This window comes from Elephantulus edwardii, unplaced genomic scaffold, assembly GCF_000299155.1.
Source record: "Elephantulus edwardii isolate Elephantulus edwardi_28Jun2011 unplaced genomic scaffold, EleEdw1.0 scaffold00002, whole genome shotgun sequence".
NCBI classification, from domain to species: domain Eukaryota; kingdom Metazoa; phylum Chordata; class Mammalia; order Macroscelidea; family Macroscelididae; genus Elephantulus; species Elephantulus edwardii.
Window position 1 is genome coordinate 15,350,859 of NW_006399752.1, and position 25,470 is coordinate 15,376,328.

Here is a 25,470-nt window from a genome sequence, read left to right on the forward strand (position 1 = left end):
AATTATTGCCATAGAGTTGACACTGACTTATAGCTGTCCCTCCAGTGGGTTTTCAGAGGCTATAAAGTAACCTAGAGGTAAGAAGATGCACTACAATTCCAAAGGCAAATGCTTCAAATCCATCAGCTATTCTACCGGAGAAGGATAAGCAAGCTCTTCCTGTTCAATCAACTGCTTCTGAAAACCAGCTGGAGGGTCAGCTATGGGTTGGTTCCAATTAGATGGTACACAACAATAAACTGCCTAGGCAGGGACAGTTTCTCTTTTTCTCCAGGTGGTTGATTTGAACTACCAGCCTTCTGGGTTGGCAGTGCAACTCCTTACCTAGAGGCCACTAGAGTGTCTTCCACCCTTGGTAATCACTAATACACTTCAGACTATACTTTTGCTATCTTAAAGTATTTCCTGGTATTTGTCCTTTTAGGACTGACTTATTTTACTTGGCATAATGTTTCTGATGTTTGTCCATACTATAGCATGTTTTAGGAATTCATTTCTCTTTACAGCTAATAATAATATTGTTTTGAATTTTAGTGATTAATATAGGAACCCAAGTAGCATAGTTAAGTGCTTGGTTGCTAGCTATGCAGAAGAAAATTTGATAATTTACAAGATTATAGCAACAAAATACTATGTCTATGAGATATTTCTACTCTTACATGAAGTTGTCATGAGTTAAAATAAAATCATTGGCACCTAAAAACACACTGAGTTTTTTTTTCTTTTTCTTGTGTACCTTCAAATCAAATCCAACTGGCACAGGAGGAGAATGCCCCTCCTTTTCCAGCAGAGCATCTGGTGGATTCAAACCGTGTGCTTTAGGATTTCAGTGCAGCTTCTTGCCACTAGCCCAACCAGAGCTCCCTTGAACTTATTTTTATGTGCTTGGTGGTCATTTGTGTATCTTCTTTGGCAAAATATCTATTCAAGTCTTTTACCCATTAAAAAACCAAATTATTATTTAAGTTATATTCTTTATATATTCTGGAATCAAACTATTATCTAGTATGTATTTTCCCCCAAAATCTCCAAACTGTAGGTTGTCTCTTCACTTTGCTTATAGTTCTTTGATGAATAAAAGATTTTAATTTTGAGGAAATCTAATTTGTCTATTTTGTCTTCGTGGCTAATGATTTTGGTACCATATCTAAGAATCCATTGTCAAAAACCAGGTCCTGAAGCATTACCCTTGGATTTTCTTCTAAGAGTTTTATAATTTTAGTTCTTACTTTAGAATCCAGGCCCATTTCTTCTATGGTATAAGCAATGGGTCCAGTTTCATTCTTCCACATGTAGAAATCTAGTTGTCCCCTGCTTTTCTTTCAAATGGACCTCATCAAAGTCAGATGCATTATGACGGTCACCTCTTTGTCTCTGTTACACATTTTCTAACTTTCTAATCTTACCCTGTTTAGAACAGAGTATAATGTGTCTTAAAGTTACTAAAGACTTCTTCATAATCAGCTGCTATGAGTTCATGTTTTTCAAAGCTACTACTTCAAACGTTATAATTTTAATTTTTCACAAAATACCCGTTAGTATTTTCAGCAGCTTATTTTATATTTTCCCCCTCTGCACTTTAAGACTTCTCTGACTTTAAGAGAGTATAGCCTCTGTAGTGTGTGTGTGTGTGTGTGTGTGTGTGTGTGTGTGTGTGTGTAAAACACATGTAAATAACTCCGTGGAGTAGTGAAATTGTTGTCTTTTATGAATTATACCTTATTCTAGTTTTTAGACTTCCTTAAAAATGTCTACTATTTTATTGTAAATCTAAGCCATAGAGAATAGTTAAAAAAAAAAAAAGTTTTTGCAACCAGTTTTTCAAGTTACTATGTTTTTTCCTCTTAACTTTTATTGATCTTTATTCTTGGTCTCTAAATTTTACATATCAATTATCTATTATTATTGATGATAAAACTTCAGAGTATAGAATTATTTTTTAAAAAATATTGGTTTAAGGGGAGCTCTGGTGGCCTAGTGGCAAGAAGCTGCAACTACAATCCCAGAGGTGCATGGTTCGAATCCACCAGATGCTCTGCCGGGGAAGGAGGGGCAATCTCCTCCTGTACCAGTCAGATCTGATTTGATGGTAGACACACACAAAAATAATAAAATAAAAACAAAACAAAACATTGGTTTATTTACAAAGTTCATGTAAATTGTTTTTCACACTACTCTTCATTCACATTTTGTTTCATAGTCATTTCCATTCATTACGTTTTATAAAATTAATCACCATTCAACTATGCTTATATTCACCCTGTCTTTCCAGATCCCCACTGGATCCTTTTCATCTCCTTTATTCACTCTTCCTTCCCCCTACTAAATTCTGCAAACCTATGATTTTCCCTCTGTCCATTCTCACCGCTCTGTTCCCACTCTACGCCTCCCCCCCACTTGGATCCTAATACACATTATACTAGTTATCTTTCTGCTTCTACAGTAAGGATCTTCTGCAGTATTTGTCTTTATGAGACATAGTTAGTTCACTAAGTATAATACTCTCCAGTGCCTCTCAAGTTATGCAGTAATTTTTTTAAATCATTGTGCTGTGTATTATTCCATCATGTGAATATACCACCATTTATCAAGCCATTCGACTGTGGCTGGACAATTTGGCTGTTTCCACGTTCTGTGATAGATACTGAGATAGTGTTCATTGCCATGAACACTGGTGTACAAATCTGTTTGTGTGTCAGTTCTATTTTCCCTGGAGTATATTCCTAGCACTGGAATGGCTGGATCATATGGAATTTCTATGTTCAGCTTTTTGAGAAAATGCCAAACTGCCTTCCAGAGTGGATGTTCCATTTTACAAAGCCATCAACAAATGTATGAGAGTCCCTACGTTTTCACATTCCACATCTTCTCCAACATTTACTGCTTTCTGTCCTGTTAAACTTTTCCAAATTACTCTTAATCTGCAATAGTCATTTAAAAAACCTCATAATTCACACATCATATGAGTTAAACTATACGAAAGGACTTGAAAAACTACTGCTGAAGAAATTCAAATGATCAGATATTTAAGGAAATCAAGATCCTTACCATTGGAGGCAAACTGAAATCGCTTGTCTGATAGGGAACCACTGGAGCAAAAAACAGAAAGAAGAAGAGGTGAGTTGCTTAACTAGATGGTAAGAATTGATAACTGGGCTCACTGTCTTCCTACACTTAAATGACCTTCACAACACCCCTGCAAGGCAAATGTGGCCATCTTTACCATCCCAACATCAGGGTTTTCTAAATTAGAAAGTTCAAGGTTCTTCAAAGTCAGCACCTCTTCTAAATTCATAAAGATGGCAAACAGCCAAGATTATGAAACCCTGATTTTGAATGAAAACCTTGTGCTGTTTCCCGCATACCACACTATATTGGTAAGTAATGTACCAGTAGACAGTCTCAGAAAGAACCTTAAATACCAATTAATTAACACAAGGTGATGGAAGCAGAAGGAATTCTGTCCTAGAAAACTATCTTTGCTTCAGGTCACCTTACAGCATCCTATTCATTGTCACTGTGCAGGAGTCATTGAGAGGAAACAAGAACCACGGGCACCTTCAGCCTTGACTCTCTCAGCCTCACACTGTTCCCTGCACTAGCACCAAGCATAAAGCTGTGAATTCCCACTTCTGGATTTCAAGGTATAGTTGGAGAAAAACAATAGAATCTCACTCACCAGTTGTGAATTGGACAGCTGCTCCAAGAAGGTCTTACTATTTATCTGGCATTGATTCTCTGCCTTCTTGGGCCCTAGAATTTGCTGCATTCTCATGGAAGAATGTACCAAATCAGTCTGACTTTGCAGCTATTTGCTTCAGTTAAACAGATTCCTAATGTCCAAGACTATATTTCCTTCTTTTAAAACTCTCTTACCAATGCCATTAAAAAGTATGAAAATTTGAGAATTCTCTTATTTTTAAGTGGACAGCACTTGCTGTATTAGATAGGAAAGTAAAAAAAATGGAGATGCCACTATCATTAAGCTCAATGATTTTTATCATCTGAGAGTGTTGTGTATTAGCTGAAATATTGCACTTTTGAAATGTATATAAGAATAATGAACAGAGAGAATGTTGAAATGTAGAACCCAAAAATACCCAGCCAAAAGCATAAGTAACTTCCCATCAAAAGTTCTCTTTAATAAAGGACTGCCTGTAATGGAATTTTTTCTTCCATATTCTTCATCTACTCTCATTTAGAGATTCCTTAAGCCTGGGCCTTCCACGCAAATGCTCTGGTATAATCCATGCTCTGACTGTAATGCAGGCACTGATCCTTTCTTATATGAGAAGTCTCAGACCAGATGTGTCATAGAACTTAAAGAAAATTGTGCATTGTTGCTATTCATATTTATATCTGCATTACACTTTATTGAAAGTCTTTCTTTGCTCCTGAATGTTCCTTCACTAAGTGCAGGAATTGGGCTAAAAATTCTAAATAACAATGGCTACAACTCTGAAAGCTTTAAGTTTTCTCCTACTGCCATGACACCTACAGCATTTGAAAAGATTTAATTTTCTTGTGTACAAAGAGAAATTACAGAAAAGAAGGGGCTGACCTTGAGGAAGACTCCAGGGCATGCTAGGCAATGAGTCTGTCTCACTCTGCTCCATTATCAGCCCAGGGATAATGTTTTCCCACTCTGCTCTATTAAACTGCTTGGATTTCACCACCTAGAAAATTCTATAGGCAAATGGCAACGAAAACACCCTTGAGAGAGGTGGGGCTCTGAGGCATTTGTACATAACAGAATTAACTCAGTCAGTTACAGGAATTGCTAGTCTCCCCAGAGGGCTGCAGAAGTAATCAAGAATAAACTGATGTAAATAGAAAGAAAGGCCTTCCCTTCTGAAGGTCTGAGCCATCATCCTCCCTATGAGGTCAGCTTCCCTTCCTGATTCCATTCTGGTCTTTGCAAATCAAGGAAGTGACCTGACCCAGGATGAATCCCAGAAGAACCCTGGATATTTACTTTAGGGACCCCTTCTTCCTCAGCTGCAATGCTTCCTTCTGTGTTTTTTCCTGAATGCCAAACAAGCATGTGTGGGAACAGAAGTTCAATGACCGCGGGGACAGTGGTTCCCCAATAGCAAAACAACAGATAAAAACAGCAGCTCCCTGGAGATTTGGGAATCTCAAGGAGTGGAAGAGACTTTGAACATGCAATTTATTCTTCTCTGCTGTGTAAAATCACAGAAGGAAGATGGGACCTGATTCAATTCTGAACTTTCAAGCTCTTCTCATTGAAGCAAAACTCATAGAAGGTCATTAGTTTAAATGGCTATATGGAATATTTAGCAAAACTCTAATTCTTTAGTGGTCAGATCTCTTTGCTCTTCTCTTCATATGGAAATTAAATTTCAAATTAAGTAAGTAACTTATTAGGTTTTGTGCACAGTTAGAGTTATGTAGCAGAAGTAATTGAGGGTGAAAATTCTCCAAAGTTTTATCACAATTTTTTTTTCTCAAAACAAAATAAAATCCAAATTATACAGATTAAAACTTCTTTCCACTGGAGATAGCTAGTAAGTAACTGGTCTAGTAAAAAATGGAAAAGGAGTAAGACTTTATTCTCTCTAATTCAAGTTTCAGAGACTAAAACTCTCTTTTGCCCAGCCTAAGAATGAAGCTGTACCTTTTTAACTTATCTGTCAACATAACCAGTGAGCTTTTTGATGCCACAATGATCTTCCACATAGGAACCATAAATGCTTCCCTAAGCACTCACATATATTTATCATATCTCTGCCGTCCTTTCACATTTGTGAAATGATTTATTGTGCCTTCCAGGCTACCCTCCTCTCAGAACAATATGGCAAAATACTTACTCCCTGGAGAGCACACCATTGGCCAAGGCTCCTTCATATGGACGCAGCCCTTTACTCTGAAGCACGCTGATCTGGCCACCCAGTTCATCTGCAATGACTCCTGCATGGATGGCGGCTTTGCACAGTAAAGACGTCTGAAACACAACATCACCATTATCATAACTTACTTAAGAACATATTTAAAAGAAAGTTGGAGGTTTTAGCCTTTTTCCTATGAAAATTTACCACTAGCACCCCTTATGCCCAAGGACTAATGCCCCCAGTGGCCAAGATTACAAAACATCTCCCATACTGACTCTGAACTAGGCCCTGCAACTTGCTTTGGTTGACTCCATATTACGTGGCTCAACTGTCACCATCAACAACTTTTTGTGTGTGTAAAGCCATGTTGGACTGTTGGCTTCAGCTAATCTCCGACATGACCACAGCTGCGTGATTCCAGGAGAGGAGAGATTAAGAGCCATCCAGTCCAAAATGCTAACTCAAACTCATCGGCAAATATAATGGGTGTTAACCACTAGGTTTTGGGAAGTGTCTTTTGAAGCATTAGTAGTTAATTTACCCAGTTTCTTACACTCAGACCATTTAAACAGGCTAAGTATCATTTGAGGAAAGTCTATCATAGCTTTATTGTTAATTAATTTAGAGATTTAAAGGTAAAGCACAGCATGAAACACTATAAGGAACTGAAAACTTCCTGAAGATATTTTAGAGATAATGAGCAAACTACGGCTCATTGGCCTTATTTCCATCCACTGAGAGGAGGTCACTCCATAGCTTTTCAGCCTTCTATGGCTCAAACTAACGTTTCAGTATGCTGTTGGCTAGTGTGATGAACTGGTGAGGAATAACTGGCTGGCTCTCATTAACAGGTCATCATGGGATTGGAGCTGGTTTGTCAGTACCTGGGAATGACTGAAACTTTTCCATGAGGTACCCACACCTAGAGGCTCCCAGAGGCAAAGTCCAGTGTGAAAAGGGTAATAATCTAAATAAACTTTAGATATTTTCCATTTCCCCATGATGGAAATAGTCACAAAAATAAAAGGCATCAATAAAAGTGTTTTAAATAATTGGATTTAGCAATTCCTCTTTATTTTAAGGGAGCTTGGGTGGCCTAGTGGATAAGGAGTTTCACTGTCAACCCAAAGGCAAGTGGTTCAAATCTACCGGCTGCTCCACAGGAGAAGATGGGCAATCTCCTTCCATGTGATTAAGTACTTCTGAAAACCTCTGGAGGGTTAGCTACGGGTCTGTTCCAACTTGATGGCAGCTTACTGCACTGCATTTTCTGTATGTTAAACACTGTTCATTGGTACTAGAGGGGAAAATCCTTTAGATTTAAAAGTAGTTGCAAATAAAATTGAGTTCTTTTGAGCTCTTCATTTTAGAGTTTCACATTTCCCAAACCACGTCAGACTTGGCCACACGCAGCAGTTTCAGAATCACTACAGCTGGAGCTAAGATCAAAAAGAAGACTTCACGGACAGAGAAGAAGCAGGACACCGCTTAAATACATAAACACAAACACTACACTTCCTGATCTGCAGTAAGAGAAAAGGATTAGAAAAAGGGAAAGATTTCTTCAATAAAAATACAGCTTATATTTTTTCCTCTTTCCTGAATTTTGCTTTCATTAAAAAGCTTTCTTATCACTGCTGTGGACTTCTAAAGCACTAAACAGAGGAGCTAGGGGGAAAGTTAGGAATTTAAAATCAGTAACTGAGTTTATCATATTCACTCTGCCTCTAACTACACTGTGTGCTTAAGTCATTTCACTGGGCCGGACCCATCTTCTCAGTTCTTATGTATACTGAAGTAGCAGGACTGGTTGATGGCTAGTGCTCTTCTGAGATCTGTCATCTAGTGATTTTAAAGGAGTCTCAATGCATCTTTAATAGGGTCCAGGACTACCTCCTTTCCCAAGGCCACACAATGAAAAGCAAATTGTCCCACAGTCTGTTGCTTTTTTTCCCTAGCTATCTGTCTCCCCTGGAATTCTGTACAAACAAGATGTGGTCCTCACTGGCATGTCTTAGGATCCCTTGGCGAAAGAGGACAGCTTCACAGGTGAAAAGGCAACAGAACCAGCTGGCATCACTGGCCAACAGACTTCCCACATTGACCAACACTGGGGGAATAAATGGCTTGTACTTTTTTTATGAACTATATTTAGCTACTGTTACATCACCCACCCCATAATGCTAAATGCAGACCATAGAACACATCTCCAAGAGAATGCCCACCAGATCTAGCTGTCATAGTATTATGATAAAATTATCAGTCCTTCTCAGGAGCATTTTCTTTTAAAATAAAATATTTTTGAAATTTATGTCTCATAAAAATATAAATGTAGGAATGCAGCATCACTGGTTTATGTTAATGAATCTTTTAACAAGCTTATTAAATCAAATTTAAAAGATCTTTAGGAAAAGAAGTGTGATGGACAGTTCAGCACAGTGTGATGGCATTAATTATCTATGATAAACAGTTCTGAAGTTCATGAAGCCAGGGGCAAACAGAAAGCATGCGGAAAAAGAAAAATAAATTTTAATTAACTATCAAATTACTCCAGAATTGAAGCATTTTTAAAAAACATCATCCTTCAGAAAAAAGAAATTTGTGTTAGGAATTACTGACATAGCATTGAAAGGCTATTTAGTTTAAGTAAGCATTTTGCTGTTGTGTACCATGAGTTAGAGCCGACCCATAGCTCACTCTCTGGTTTTCAGAGGTAGTTAAATGCATGGGCGGAAACTGCCTGTACTTCTCCCATGGAACAATCCGTGGATTTGAACCATGTACTGTTAGGATTGCAGCATGGCTTCTTACTGCTAGGTACCAGAACTCCTTGGTACACTTTAGACAGTATCTAATAAAACATGAATCCCAATTAAACACAGTAATGTTGCTGTTTGTTGTCATGTGCCATCAACTGTGACTCCTGAACAGATTGGAACTTTGTACTATCAAACCAGCTCCAAATCATAGTGACCCAATGTACATCAGGAAGAAATCTTGCCTGACCCCATGAAATCCTCATAATTTTAGCTGTGTTTAAGCTCAGTGCTGTTGTCACTGTCTCACTCCAGCTTGCTAAGGTGAATAAAGCACATTTAAAATGCCACTTTCCCACATTTACATCTTTGTGAGACCTGGACTTCAGAGACAGCTTGAAAACTTATTTATGTAAATCATAACACTGCTTAAAGGGAATTTTTTTTCTATATTTTATTAATTTTCATAAACATTTACAGAGATTTTGGGTTTCCATTCATTCATTGTTGCACTATTCTCTCTACCCTCCTCCCAGTTTGTTCTTGTCCAAATGCCACAGTGCTTGTCAAAGCCAGTTCTGATTAATCTTCTTTGTCAGTGTGTCCTTTGCCATTCCCTATCACTCCTCCCTGAGAGAGACTTCACCCTGAGTCATAAGGAAAAGGGGATGGCGTATTCTCTTAGCTACTTCCTGCTGAAAAGGGACGCTGTGGGTTTCAGGGTGAAGATCTTTTCTCACTACTCTAAAGGGCCCTAAAGGGAATTTTTTTAACATCAAGATCAATAAGGGTGAATTTTAAAAACAGATTACAGACAAATTCCACAAATACCAATTTATTTTAGTTCATTGGGTAAAAATGTTAAATTATAAAAATAGATAACTCATTATATCATAGATTATTCCTATGTTGCTACTGCTTTCAGAATTATTTTAATATTGTCTTTATAAAGGAAATATGCATTCATTACAGGCATAATGAAACCTTTTACAAAAATAAAAATCACTTCAATTACTGTTTCCCAGAGGCAAACACTCTCCACTGTCACGCATTTCTCTCTGGCCTTTCTGTGGCTGTGACCACACAAGGCACAATTTCTCTTCTCCTCCTGCTAAACTGTCTATATCCTATCTACATCCAAATACATCTCTCTGTATGCTGTCTATAGCCACATCACTATCTATACGCTAGTGAGCGATTTACTTTCTTCCTTTTACAATATTTCTTGAACATTTTTAGGAGTAGAGATGATAAGAGGATGGACATGAGCTAGTAAATTGATGTGTTCTGCTTCAACCAGGTGGTACAGTCATCAGGTGTAGGAGAGTGTGCCAACAGGAAAGTAGTGTTGGAGACTTGGCATTTCTGCTTCCATGTGAGAGAGACACCTTTGTCATTCACCTGGTGTGCCGAAGACACGTTATATGGCTATCAGTGAAGGATAGAACATCACAGATCCTAAGACTTCAAAAACAATTGCAGTGTTACCCACTCATACCTCCTGATTGCCCTCATTCTTCACTCCACAGCAAACCTTTCTATGTGTACCCAGGTCACTCATAGGAAATGGCCTGAAAACCTTCACATATCCTAGGAACCACTGTTCCTAGGATATTCACAGTTTCATGAAACTGTTCCAATGCTTCCTGTTTCAACCTGCTGTTCGTAGGGAAGCTATGAGTCGTACTGGACTCAAGGCACCTAAAAACAACAGCAACAGCAACAACAACGGAGCTCTGGTGGCCTACTGGTAAGGAATTTCACTGCCATCCAAAGGCACTCTGAATCCTCCAGCTGCTATACAGGAAAAAGACAATCTCCTCACATGTATTTTACTGCCTCTAAAAACTTGCTGGTGCGTCCATTCCAATTCAACAGTAACTAACAACACCGTTAAGGAGCTCTGATGCCCTCGTAGGTAAGGAGTTGCTAATCCAAAGGCAGACAGTTTGAATCCACCAGCTATTCAGTGAGAGTTAATCACCCACACAATTTACATACAGTCTCTGAAAACCTACTGAATGGTCAGAATGAGCTGGTTGCAACTCAACTGCACAAAACAACAAGAGCAACAACGAATCTCAGTTTTTCCTTTTGGAACAATATGGAATGAATCAATTTCTTTTCTACACTTGTTCTTTAAGACAACATATTTCTTCCCTGTGGCAGAGCACCTGCTTCTTTTTCTAGTAATTTGTTTTGCAGATTCTGTCTTCCTGATCTAGTGGATATGCACTGATTTAAGCAAATGCCTTTCCAAAAAAGACTTCTCACAATGAAACATACTTTGCAAATTGCAAGAGGACGGAGTCTAAAATAAACTTTGCGATCCCTACATGAGTTTCACCCTTTGTTTAATTCCCTCCCTTTGCAGAAACTGTAACTTGCTTCTAACCAATATATGCTGTCGAGCTAGCACTGCCTCACAGCTGATCTTCCAGTGAAATTTCAGAGGCTGTCAATCACATGGAAGGAGATCACCTATCCTTCACCTGAGGAATAGCTGATAGATTTGAACTGTGTGCTTTTGGGATTGCAGTGCAGCTTCTTACTACTAAGACTACCAGTGCTCCCTTCTAATCACTAAAGGACATCAATTATGGAGGGATGTCATTATATAATAGGCCAAAAGGTTTGAATCCATATTGCTAGATGACTTTTGATAGGAGATTCTCTCTTCCTGGCTTTGAGATAGTAAGTGGCCATGTTTGAAACGCTTGCATGGCAAAGTAGCCTCTAGTTAACATCAAGGAAGAAACTTAGGTCCTCAACAATCCAAAAATAACACTCAACACAACGTGTGAATTTAGAAGTAGATTCTTCCCAGTTGAGTCTGAGATGAGACTGTAGGTAGCCTTGACTGACACATTGTAAAAGCCTACAGCAGAAGACCAGCTAAGTTGTGTCCAGTATCCTGACAGAAATAGAGATAACAAATGTGTGTTGTTTTTAGTCTCTAACCTGTAGGATATTGTTCCAAAGAGATAGATAACTAACAATCTATTCGATCAACACGCGCAAACATACTAACAGACTCCTTTAAAGAATTTAACTTTCAAATTATGAGGTTTGCCCTCAAGATAGAATCTTTGTGCATGCAAATGGTGCAAATCCAGTTTGTGAGTAAAGTAGGAAATCTGTTTTGCGAGCACTTAAAAATTAGGTACTCAGATCTTATGCAGGAAACCATTTACCTGAAAGAGGTATCTCTGTCAGGAAAAAACCAAGAAAAATGTCTAAAGTAGGAGAAAACTATACAGTTTTATGCAATTTTTAAGGTTTTTGTGGAGAACCAAGAAAGAATAAATAAATCTTTCTAAAGTGAGTTCTAGTAATCTAATGGTAAGAAACTGTTCTACGGTGCCAAAGGCATATAGTTCAAATCCACCAGCTGCCCCATGGAAAAAGGATGGGCAATCTCCTCCCATGAGATTAACTGTCTCTTAAAACCTGCTGGAGGGTTAGCTATGGGTCATTTCTGACTCAGCAGCCCACACAACAACAAAAGGGAGGGGAAAGGAAACAAAACAACTAATTTTATATATATATTTTAGCTTCTTTTAATTTTCTGAAGAAATCGTTCTGAAGGAACAATTTTTGCAAAATAGGTTTTAAAACTGAGACCATGTAAATAATTTAAAGAGTCAAACTGAGGCCAAATGAATATCCTAGGTCTATCTTTTCAACAAAGACAATGCAAGGAAAATGAAGTAAAGGGCAAAAAACCCCCAAAATTATTCACAGAACTACTTATGGTCCACATAAACACAACACCTAGTTTGAGACCAGATAACAAGATGATGCTTGGCTACCAGCACTGAGTATTCTCACCACAACACAATAGAAGGTCCCAGGAAGAATGAGAGAAAAATGTAAAACAAAACTAATTGTAAAACATTAGTTTTATAGGATTGACTAGGGGAAATCTCCAAGACTGTCACTGTGACATGTACTTTTAACCTGCAACTGCAGGCATTCCTGAAAGTCACTTTTATGCCAAATAATAGATTGGCCTATGAAATAAACAGTAATATCTGTGAGGAATGTGCCTCTTTAAACAATCAACTATAAGAGGTCAAATGGACAACATTTATTCAAAAGCAAAGATGAGAAAGTAAAAAAGGGCAGGGAAACTGGATGGATGAAAATAGGGCAGGGAAAGTAGAAATGGTCAGAGTGTTGAACACTATGAGGACTGTAATCAATGTAATAAAATAATCTTTATATAATTTGTTGGATGGTAATCTAATTTGCTGTATGAATGTTCACCTAAAACACAACAATAAAAAAAAAAAAAGGCAAAATCTGCCGCTCTCAGAATTGTTGTTGTTAGGTGCCACTGAGTTGAGTACAACCCTATGCGACCCTATGAACAATAGATCTGAGTGCTGTCCTATTCTGTGCCATCTTCATAATTTCTGACAGAATTGAGCCCACTGCAACAGTCACTGTGTCAATGCATCTGGCTGAGGGGCTTCCTTCTTTTGTCTACCCTCCACCTTTCCAAGCAAGATGTCCTTCTCCCAAGATAGCCTGTCTTAGCAGCATGTCTGAAGTATATGAGATGAAGCTCAGAATTAGAATGTGTCAAAACCAAGCTTTACAATGAGATTTGATTTTCATCCTGCCTGGGATGAATTATCAATTACATAGACTATGGAGGCAACAATGAATTAATGGAAAACCAAAGTCTTTGTCAATTTTCATTAAAATTAATAATAATAAAAAAGTTTCCTGTAACATTTGCTTTTGTCTATGAATATTTAACTCTTCTAAGAAGAAATTTGTTAGGCACAAAGATCTGGAATAGGCAAAGAGAAGGGAAGAACACATCTGAGCAGAGCAGATGGCTTCATTGACCCAAGCAGAAGGTCTCTGTTTTGTGATATGAATGATCATGCCTTTGATTCTATTACCTCAATGGGATTTTAAATAGTCAATAAAAGAAAAGCAAATTCACAACTTCTTATAAAAAGCAGGTGGGAGTATACACTTAGGTGCGGTGAAAAGTTTTTGTTTTTAATTTCTTATACACTATGCTTATCTGGAAAGGCTATGAACAGGAATTAATACATAGACAACTCTGGTTTCTATACTTATTATCTTATTTCAGTTATTACCATAGCAGAAAGAATTGAGTATACCAACCTAAAGAATTTTATAGGTCATTTGACTTTGCTTGATAATGAACTGGGCTGAGTAAAAAGCAAGTTCAATTTTCAAATTTCTTACAATTTCGAACATGAAGGAAGTGCAAGATTCAAACATGAGGATGGGCAAGGTTTAGGTCTGTCGTTCATAGGGCTGCAGTGAGTCCTAGTCAACTCGACAGCACCTTAAAACAACAACCACAACAAATTCCCTCCCTGCCATTACCCTCAATTACTTACATCTCTGTATCCATCTATCACATCCCCAGAAATGTCGCCTGCTATGTCTCTACAACCAGCGGGGCAGAATTTGCTGAGGAAAGAAAATAATTTACATTTTATTAAATGACACTGAAATAAGTATTAAATCATACTAAAGTAAAAATTCTTTCTCTTCTCCATAGAACATGCTAGTGTATCTTGTCTTACTGACAAACCAAAAACATGACCTTGCTCAGTGCAGACTGGCTTACATGGTATCTTAAGGCAAATATTATACAATTATTGTTTCACATAAAACTCCATTAAAGAAGAGCTTCCTCAATGCATTTTAATTTGTTCTATGAGGCCTAAGTAATAATAAAAAATATCTAAATAATCTATATAGCATAATCTCGTTTTCATAAAATAAACACTTAAAATGACAATGTATGTTTTCTATGGATAAAAAAAAGAAACAAGGAAGAATAGAGTGTTTCTCCTAGAGAAGGATCTGAGGGACTTTATTTTCTGTGTTCTAGAATTTTTTCTGTCTAGAATTTTTTCTGTTGGACAGAACACAGAAAATAATTGTAACAATAATTGTATAATATGTGAAACAATGATTGTATAATATTTGCCTTAAGGTATCATGTAAGCCAGTCTGCAAATATTATAGATTGGTGGAAGATCTATTAACAATCTGCTTTATGCAGATGACACAACCCTGCTTGCTGAAAGTGAGGAGGACCTGAAGCGCTTGCTGCAGAGGGTCAAGGACTGCAGTCTCCAATATGGATTGAGGCTCAATGTCAAGAAGACAAAAATTCTCACCACTAGACCATCTGGCAGCATCAGGATGGATGGTGAAGAGATTGAGATTTGTTAACAACTTTAGTCTGCTTGGCTCCATGGTCAACACTCTTGGCACCAGTAGCCAGGAAATAAAAAAATGAATTGTGATGGGAAAGTCTGCTGCTGTCAGGGACCTCTCCAGGGTACTGAAGAGCAATGGTGTCACTCTGGAGACTAAGGTGTGTGTGATACAGGCTATGGCCTTTGCAATCACTTGTTATGTATCAGAGAGCTGGACAAAGACTAGGAAGGATAGAAGGAGAATTGATGCCTCTGAGCTGTGGTGCTGGAGAAGGGTATTGAGGGTACCATGGACTGCCAAGAAAACAAACAGATTCATTCTGGAAAGGGTTAAACCAGGCTGCTCCTTGGAGGCAAGGATTCTGGGGCTTCGTCTGACATACTTTGGACATGTTTTAAGGAGGGACAGGTCCTTGGAGAAGGACATCATGCTTGGGAGGGTGGAGAGACGGCACAAGAAGGGAAGACCCTCTATGAGGTAGATTGATTCAGTGACTGGGGTTGCGATGGGTGTGTCAGAGGCACTGTGATTGGCACAGGATAGAGCAGGATTTAGGGCTGTTGTACATAGGGTCGTTATGAGTCGCAAGTGACTCGACGGCACATAACAACAACAGAATCTTTTCATACCTGAGTTCTATATATTAACATTATCCAACAGAAACATAATTGAGGAGTTCACAGATGTTTAAATATTCTAGTAGCCATATTTAAAAAATAAACATAAAAAAGATAAAATTAGTATGACTCATATAAGAGGCCACAAAGCTCTGGTGGCTTCATGGTAAGGAGTCACACTCCCAACTCAAAGGCATGAAGTTCTAATCCAACAGCTGCTCTGCAGGAGAAACAAGGGCAATCTCTTCCTGTGTAATTTATTGCCTCTGAAAACCTGCTGGAGGGTTGCCTATGACTTGGTTCTGACTCAATGGGTGCATAGTAATAACAATATACGAGGTCAGTCCTTGGAAAAAGGCCTCATGCTTGGAAAAGGTAGAAGGAAGACTGTCAACAAGAGGACACAGTGATTGCAGCAATGAACTTGAGTATATTAGAGATAATGAGGATGGGAAGAACAGGACAAGGTTCAGATTCATTGTTCATAGGGTCACTATGAGCTGTAGTCAATTTGACAGCACTTAATGATAACAATAATAACATTTTTTTACCCCAATAAATACAAATTTACAAAGAAATTCCAGGAATACAAGCTGGTCTTATAAGAGGTTGTAGCACTAGGGATATCATTGCCAATATCATATCGTTCTTAGCTGACAGCAGAAGTACCAGAAGAATGTCTATTTGTGTTTTATTGACTGTGCAAAGACATTTGACTGTGTGGAGCACAACGAATTGTGGCTGACTCTGAGAAGAAAGGGAATTATAGAACACTTGATTGTGCTAATGTGAAATCTATACTGAGACCAGGAAGCAGTCATACGAACAGAGCAAGGAAACACTGCATAGCTCAAAATCAAGAAAGAAGTTAGAGGTATGTCCTTTCTCCATACCTTTTCAGTCTACATGCAGAACAGATCATTTGGGAGTCTGGGCTTTAAGAGGAGGAACGTGGGATCAGGATTGTGTTATGCATAGGACACAACTGTGCTCACCAAAATTAAGGAAGACTTGAAGGATTTACTGCAGAAGATCAAGGACTGCAGTCTTCAATACAGATTGAAGTTCATTATCAAGAAAGCAAAGATTCTCACCAGTGGGCCAATTGGCAGCACTGGGATAAGTGGAGAAGAAATAAAAGTTGTTAACAATCTTTCTTGCTCAGGCCAACAATCAACGTTCTTGGCACTGGCAATCAGGATATCAAATACTAACAGCTTTGGGAAAATCTTCTGTTGAGGACCTTTCCAGAGTGCTAAAGAGCAAAAAAGTCAGTCTAGAGACAAGGTGCTCCAGATACAAGCCATGGTCTTTGCAATTATTTGCTAAGTATTTGAGAGCTTGACAATCACTAAGGATGACAGAAGAATCAATACTTTAGAATTGTGCTGCTGGAGAAGAGTATTGACCATACCTTGGACTGCCAAGAGAACAAACAGGTATATCTTAGAGAGGGTAAAACCAGGTTGCTCCTTGGAGGCAAGGATTGTAATGTTCTGTCTCGCATATGTAGGTTATGTTGCCAAGAGGGACCAGTCCTTGGAGGACATCATGTTTGAAAGGGTGGAGGGTCAGTGCAGGAGAGGAAGACCCTGGATGAGAGGAATTGACACAGTGAGTGTGCCAATGGGGGCAGGTGTGTAAAAGACAGTAGATTGGTTCAAGATAGAGAGGAGTTCAGGGCTATTGTTTATAGGGTCACTATCATACTTGACTCGACAGCACTTAACAGCAGCATACAAATTGAATCCTTTTAATGTAATGTAAAAATTAGTTACAGCAAAAAGTAAAAAAAATAAACAGTAACAAGTGTTTAAAACAGCTTTTCACTGGTTTTGACTTTGACCACATGGCTGGGTGGGACTATCCTAATAATGTGAATGAAGTGGATAGTAACTTTTGGGTGGAAAAACACAAACAAGGTGTAGACACTATTAATGACAGGTCTGTCAATATTGTTATCCTACTAGGTTTAAAATGAGCATCTGCAGAGAAAAAAAATGGGCTTTGTACTATGAGCAAGAAAAGTTTAGAGCACAATTCAGGGTCAATGAATGCTGTTCATGATGGACAAACACCACTACCACCATTCTCTGATGGACCAAGACCACTAGTACTAGAAGCAGTGGAAGAGCTGAACTGGGACTGCTATCATGATGCCAGAGCCAGAGCCAGAGCTGAAGGTCTTTGCCTAAACCTGCTGAAGGACTTGGTGGTGGTGGGTGGGGGTGGGGGAATGCCATAATTTACATGACTAAGAAAGCTCTGTAATCTGGCCTATACCTGTGAGGCTGAAGGTCAAAAGGACTGAGTACACCAGAGCAGCTGTCTTGAATTAAGAACTGTATTCTGTTTGCAACCTGAACTGTAACCTACTAACTTCCTTAATAAGCTCCATATTCATGTGGATGGTTTTTGAGTTCTATGTGACCATTTCAACAGATTAGGGTATCTACTAGTGGACTTATAGGAGCCTTCAGAAGAACAGTTTGTGTTTGAATTGATAGAACTAGAGGCAGGAAGTTTGTGAACCTGTAATGTCTGATTTCATAGGGATTGGTTTTGTGTTGTGGTGACGGGGAATCTTCCCTTTGGTGCAGTTAGTGGAGGTCAGATTCAGCTCTCCCTCTGTCCCATTAGCCACAATCTTTTTTGCAGTAATAAACAGGAAAAAAAATCAATAAAATAAATTCTTCCTCTTTTTTCATACAGTTGTTGATGGCCATCAAGTTGATCACAACTCATAGTGACCCTATGAACAAAGGGCCTGAAGCCTTTTCTATAACTATTGTCATTTATCAATGCTCATAGAGTTTCTGGATTTGGAATACATCTTACAATTATGTTGTTGTTAGTGCTGTCACGTCAGCTCCTGGTCACAGCAATTCTATGGACAGTAGAATGAAATCTTGTCACCACCTTCACAGTTTCTGCCCACTGCTGCCATCACTGTGTTAATTCATCTCATTGTGGGTGTCACTCTTTTTTTTGCTGACATGTACTTTTCTAAGTAGGATGTCTTTTTCCAATAACTAGTCCCTTCTGATAATATGCCCCTAAATAGGTGAGAAGTCCCACCTTCCTTGCTTCTATAGAACACTCTGGCTGATCTTCTTCTTATACAGATTTGTTTGCTCTTTTGGCAGCCCATGGCATATTCAATATTCTTTGCCAATTTGGCAATTCAAAGGAAGTAATACTGTTGTTGTTGTTATGTACTGTTGAGTCACCTGCAACTCATTGCAACCCTCTGCACAGCAGCTCTGAAGCCTGTCCTGTCCTGAGCCATTAATCCATCTCATCCGGAATCTTCCCCTCCTGCGCTGTCCCTCCACCCTTCTAAATCTGATGTCCTTCTCTAAGGACTGGCCCCTCCTGCCCAAAAGTATGAGACAGAGCCTCAAAATCCTAGATTCCAAGGGGAAACTTGATTTCATCCTCTCCAAGACAGATCTATTTGTTTTCTTGGTGGTCGATGGTATGTTCAAGGCTCTTCTTCAGCATCACAACTCAAAGGCATGAATCCTTCTTCTGTTACCCTTAGTCACTGTCCAGCTCTCTGATGCACAGCAAGTAAATGCCAAGACCATGGCCTGGATTAGGCACACCTTAATCTCTAGACTGATATCATGGCTTTTCAGTACTCTGGTGAGATTCCTGACAGCAGATTTCCCCAATGCAATTAATCTTTTGATTTCCTGACTACTGGAAATTCTTCTTAGAGATCTTCCTTATTCATTGTCCAGTTTTCACATGTATATGAAGCAATTGAGAAGAATTAGGGCTTGGGCCAGGTGCATTTTAGTTTTTAAATTGACATCCTTGCTAGTCATCACTTTAAAGACATCCTTGACAGCAGAGGCATGTCATATGTTATTTGATTTCCTGGCTATGCTTCCATGGATATTGATTATGAATTCCAAATAAAAGGAAATGCTTAACAAATATAATTTCTTTCTCTGTTTATCATGATGTTATTTATTGTCCCAGTGTGAGAATTTATACTTTCTTTATGTTGAGGCATAATCCATAGCAAAGGCTAGAGTCTTTGATCTTCATCAGTAAGTACTTAAAAGTTTTAGCAACTTTTGGCAAACAAAGTTACATGATCTGTATAGATTGTTGATGATATTTCTCCCAAGCCTGATGTCACATTCTTCTTCAACTACTTCAGCATCTCAAATTAGTTGCTTAGTATATTGATTGAATACTGTGTTGTTATGGGACATTGAGCTGGAATTGAGTCATAGCTGATACTTTAGTGAGTTTTTGGGTTTTCAGAGCCAAAAACTACATGGGAGGAGCCTTCCCATTTTTCTCCCTTGGAGTAGCTAGTAGTTTGAACCATGTACCTTTGGGTTGACTGTGCAACTCCTTACCCAGTAGGCCATGAGAGCTCCCTGTTGATTGAACAAGTATGGTAAAAGGATACAAGCCTGATGTATCTTTCCTTATTTTAAATCATCCAGTGTCCAGTGTTTGTTCAATCAATGGTTTCTTGGTCTGTGTACAGATTCTACATGAATACAACTAATTCTCATTTTCCACAATGTTAGGAGGTAGTATATGATAAAAAAAAAACAAACCTAAAACCACCCAGAAGTCCATGCTGTACTGGAGGCATCAGCAAAAAATAAGGATGTAGGAATTGGCAGAAGACCAACAAAAGTTTTACAACTAACAGATACAACCCTGGACCTGCTTACTTATCTATATCAAGAAATTTGGAAGACAACTACTTGGCCAACTGAGTGGAGGAATTTCATATTCGTGCCCAATTAAAAAAAAAAAAAGACAATCCAAAAGAATGCAGACATTATCAAACAATACCATTAATATCACACATAGTCAATTCTTGTTAAAGATAATTTTGACTGGAAAAGTAGACGGACAGGGAACTGCTAGAAATTCAAGTCAGAACCAGAAGAATCTAACCATTGACTCTAATGCGGAACTTGAATCCAATGTGGAACATTGCCAATGTTAGGTGGATTTTGGCTGAAAGGAGAGAATACCAGAAAGATATTTACCTATGTTTACTGACTATGCAAAGGCCTATGTGTGTGGTTCATAACAAATTACGGAAAGCACAGTGTATTTCTTCAATCTTCTTCTCATATCATTCAATATTATACTTATAAAAACTTTCAGTCTTGCAATTTGAGGTTTGACTCTTTTCTTTAGTTCTTCCCACTTGAGAAATGTGTTCTACTTTGGTTTTCCAGGCATGTTTCATTATAATACTTTGAATTGTCTCCTTCAACATCCCTTTGAAATTGTCCCTTCAGCCCTGTTACTTCATTTCTTCCTTTTCTTTTAGCTTCTCTATACTCCACAACAACTTTCAGAGTCTCTTCTGACATCCATTTTCATATTTTTGCTCTTTTCTGTCCTGTAAATGACCCTTTCTCTTTCTTCAACATACAAGCTACCACCGTATTTCAGATCAATATACAGGTGAGGTTTACAACTACAGCATGCCTCAAACTAGATTAGTTACCAGACTTAATGGTAACATGTGGTTTGTGAATGCCATACATAGCAGTGCAGTTTTATATTAATGATGAATTAACCCTGAAGTTAGAAAAAACCCAATTTATTTTAATTAGGATTCTATTTAACAGGAGTTTTTGAAGTTATGCTGCAAAAACATGTCACAGCATAGTGGTACTGTTTTACAGAATCAGTACTGAGAGCCAAGGGAGCCAGGTTCTGACTAAGTAGCTGGCTGTGTGACCTAGACTAGTACATAGAATCCTTCTTAGATTCTGTGTCTTCATCTGTTACTCCAGACATCAACATATTAACAGGGTATGAAGATCATTCTGTGTCTACGAAAAATACACACAAAAAGAAAGGCAATGCATCACAAGCTTTAAAGATGAATGGCATGTCCACTTGGTTCTATATATATACCATTTTACAATAATGTTTACCTACTTGGATGTTTAAACAGAAAAGGCTGCCCCAAACAGATTCCAAAACAGCAATCGCTTTTGATTTCCTCTGTTTCCTCTTGCTGACTTAGCATATTATATGCATAACAACATCCAGTAACTGAATTTAACCGAGTGTTTCCTCTTTGTGATTGATCTTACACAGTGCCAGCATTACAGAATGAATCAAGGGGGGAAAAAAGCCAGAGAAAGTCCAGTTATATGTTTACAATTCTGTACCTTAACCCTTCAAGCTAGATGTGTACCCAAATTCAGAACTTTTGGTTTTAGAAAAGTGATAGAATTTAGTTATTTTCCAGTATACAATAATTCCTCTGTGTGGTCTATGACTGCACATAAAATACAGTAACAACTTTGCATCAGATGTATGAATAAATTTTGTATGAATGCATTCTGTATCCCAAAAACCTTCCTGCTTTCAAAGTTTTTTTGACTTTTGGAAGTACAGATATGTACTTGTGGGTCTGAACCAGTTGCTAGCATACTGTTGAGCTAAATACCATAGCTTAGTATACTTTCGCAAACTAAAGCCTACCTGCAGGATAAAGAACATTCTTTTAAGAGGGGTAGAAAGGACAATTGATTTCCAGAGTTGTAATCACTTGTACTGTTTAAGTCTGAGTGGAAAGACTTCAGAGAATGTTGTTCATTGGACAAACAACAAATTTACAATGAATATTTGACTACTGATCATTTTCTCTATTACATTTAATATTAGCTAACACTAGCTGATCCTCCACATAAACTCACCTCAACTTAACTCAACTCTCATTGTTGTCAAGTCAGAACCAACTCATAGCTGACCCTCCATTGCATTTTTGGAGGCTGTAAATTGCTTGGGAGGAAACGGTCCACCTTTCACCTGGTGTATTCAAAACAATTTTAGAGTAGTAGCACAGCTCCCTATGGACCTGCTACCAGAGCTTCCTCACTCACATAAAAGAATCCATTTCTTTCCTTGCTCAAATGTTTGAACTGATTGATCCCTGGGTTGTGCAAACATGTAAATACTTGACTAATAGCCCAAGGGATGCCAATGAGAATTTATCCAGAGGCACCTCAGAAGTTAGGTTCTAGTAACATGCTTCTGAAAAGTCAGAACCTTGAAAACTCTGAGGAGCAATTATATTTTGTACACCTGGTGCTACTGTAAGTAGGAATCTACTAGAAAGCCAGTAACAACAACTTTATCAACTCATGAGTCTGACCTGCATTTATAGTGTAACTGTTTTTAACCTTAGTTTTTTTTATAAAATAAAACCTACCTTTTAGGCATGTGGAGATTTTACATGGACTACTTATTTAAAAAGCATGTAGAGTTGTACCTGGTTCTTAGAAAGCACTCTAAAAAAACTATAGTTTTTGGTATTCCTGAAAATTCTTTCCAGGTCAGTGGATCTCAACTGGAGGCAATTTTGTCTATCAGAAGACATATGGTAATGTGTAGACATTTTTTTTTGTCACAACTGACATCAAGAGGGTAGATAGAAAGGATATTGCCAAATATCCAAAAATATACAAGGAAGTATCCCTTTCAACTTAAATTAACCAACCTTAAATAGAAAAATGGAAACTATAGACCGGTATCTTTCATGAACATAGATGTAAAAATCCTCAATAAAATCCTGGCCAACAGAATCCAATGGTACATCAAAAAAATAATCCATCTTTACCAAGTAGGATTCATAACAGGTATGCAAGGATGGCTCAACATAAGAAAAACAAGCAAATCCTTTTCCAGTTCATAAACATGATGACTGGGTGTTCATATTTCTGTATGATTTGTGCCATCATTTAAACCCTGTTATGACACAGGCACACTACCCATTTGACATGAGAGGGAATAAAAATCAGTGTAACTCATCACTTTAATAAAGCAAAGAACAAGAACCACATGATCCTATCAATTGATGCAGAAAGGCCTTCGACAAAATCCAACACTTCTTCGTGATTAAAACATTCAATAAAATAGAAATAGAGGAGAATTTCCTCAATACAGTGAAAAGTATATAAACAAAATCAAAAGCCAACTTTGTTCTCAATGGAGAGATTAAAGACGTAATTTTGTTAATCTTTTTTAATTGATCATTTGGGAAGCAGAGCTTTATGATGACGAGTGTGGCATCAAAATTGGAGGAAGATTTATTAACAATCTATGATATGCAGATGACACAACCTAGCTTGTTGAAACGGAAGAAAACCTGAAGCACTTGCTGCAAAAGGTCAAGGACTATAGTCTACAATATGGATTGAAGCTCGGCATCAAGAAGACAAAGATTCTCACCAATTGGGCCGTCAGTATCATACTAGATGGAGAAGAGATTGAGGTTGTTAGCAATTACAGACTGCTCAGATCCACAATTAACACTCTTAACACCAGAAATCAGGATGTCAAAAGACAAATTACCCTGGGAGAATGTGCTGTCATGGTCCTCTACAGAGCGCTAAAGAGCAATGATGTCAGTCTAGATACAAAGGTGCACCTAATTCAGGCCATGGTCTTCTCAATTACTTGTTATGCTTCAGAGAGTTAGACAATGACTAAGGATGAAAGAAGAATAGATGCCTTTGAGCTGTGGTGCTGGAGAAGAATCTCGAACATAAAATGGACTGTCAAGAAAACAAATAGGTCTGTCTTGGAGAGGGTGAAACCCAGTATCTCATTGGAGGCTAGGATTCCGAACCTTGGCCTCACTTACTCTCGGTACAAGGCAAGAAGAGATTGCTCCTTGGAGAAGGACATCATGCTCAGAAAGGTAGACAGACAGTGCAGGAGAGGAAGACCCCAGATGAGATGGACTGATACAGTAACTAGGGCGATGGGGATTGGTGTGTTGGATTTATTGAGATTGGCTCAGGATAGGGAAGGGTTCAGTCAGGTACATCACAGGTGACTCAACAGCACCTAACAACAATAACATACTATGACAGGTTTGGAAGCAAGAGTGGCATCCACTTCCTAGACAACATGCCTCTGGAAACTCTATGAACTTTGATAGATGTCAGTAGTTGTAGAGGGGCTTCAGGTCTTTTGTTCATAGAGTTGCTATGAGTTGTGCTCGACTAAAAGGCAATCAACAACACAATTGTTTAGCAAATTAATAATTTATTTAATATTTTAAATAAATATCTCTGGAAAATAAAGAAAATTATAGAAGATTACCACAAGAAACAAAAAGAGATCTAGAGAACCGTAGGAATATACCGTGCTCAAGGATAGAAATGGAATTGGATTGATTCAAGATCATTACCTTGGTTCTTGTGCATTAATTTTAATTTTCTCTGGCCTCAATTTGAACTTTCATATGAGTACCTGATGATCTGACCCACAGTCTGTCCCTGGCCTAGTTTTGACTATCAATATTGAGCTTCTCCAATGATTTACTCTACAAATGCAGTCAATCTGATTCCTGTAGAACCCATTAGGTGAAATCATGTGTAAAGTCACATTTGGTGGTTTTTTTAGAAAAGGTATTCGCAAAGAACAAATAATTGTAAACACAAAATTCAATCATTCTATTTCCAGCTTCATTTCTACCACCAAGTCTGTATTTTCCAACCACTGTTCCTTCTTCACTGTTTCCTACTTTTGTATTTCAGTCACCGATTATCAGTAACACATCCTGATTCCATGTTCAGTCAATTTCAGACTGCAAAATCTGGTAAAAATTCTCAATGTTTCCTCTTTGGCTCTAGATATAGGAACATATATTTGAACAATAGGTGTGTTAACAGGACTTCCAAGGAGCAGCCTGGTTTCACCCTCTCCAAGGACGAACCTGTTTGTTTTCCTGGCAGTCCAATTAAAAAAAAAAAAAAAAGAAAAAAGAAAAAAAAGAGTAGTATCAAGGTTGAGGAAACCTACTACAGATTAAATTAACTGCTCTACTAACCCCACACACACATTAGATTTATATTGTTTTCAACTCCTAGTAACCCAACAGGACAGTGAAGTACTACCCTATAGTTTCCAAGGCTATTTAGCCTCACAGAAGCAGACTGCCACAACTTTCTCCCCAGAAGTGTCTGCTGTGTTTGAATCACTGATTTTTTTTAGTTTTGT

At 38.1% G+C, this 25,470-nt stretch overlaps 1 protein-coding gene across 1 annotated transcript in view; it reads right to left on the bottom strand.

Moving 5' to 3' along the window:
• DCBLD1 (discoidin, CUB and LCCL domain containing 1) overlaps positions 1-25,470 on the bottom strand; it is a 97,272-nt gene that overhangs the window by 14,294 nt on the left and 57,508 nt on the right. Inside the window, exons 10-12 of the mRNA XM_006879149.1 lie at positions 13,999-14,071; positions 5,832-5,965; positions 3,049-3,089 (exon numbers count right to left, since the gene is read on the bottom strand). Coding sequence (XP_006879211.1) covers positions 3,049-3,089; positions 5,832-5,965; positions 13,999-14,071 — 248 coding nt within the window. The remainder of the gene's footprint in view (positions 1-3,048; positions 3,090-5,831; positions 5,966-13,998; positions 14,072-25,470) is intronic.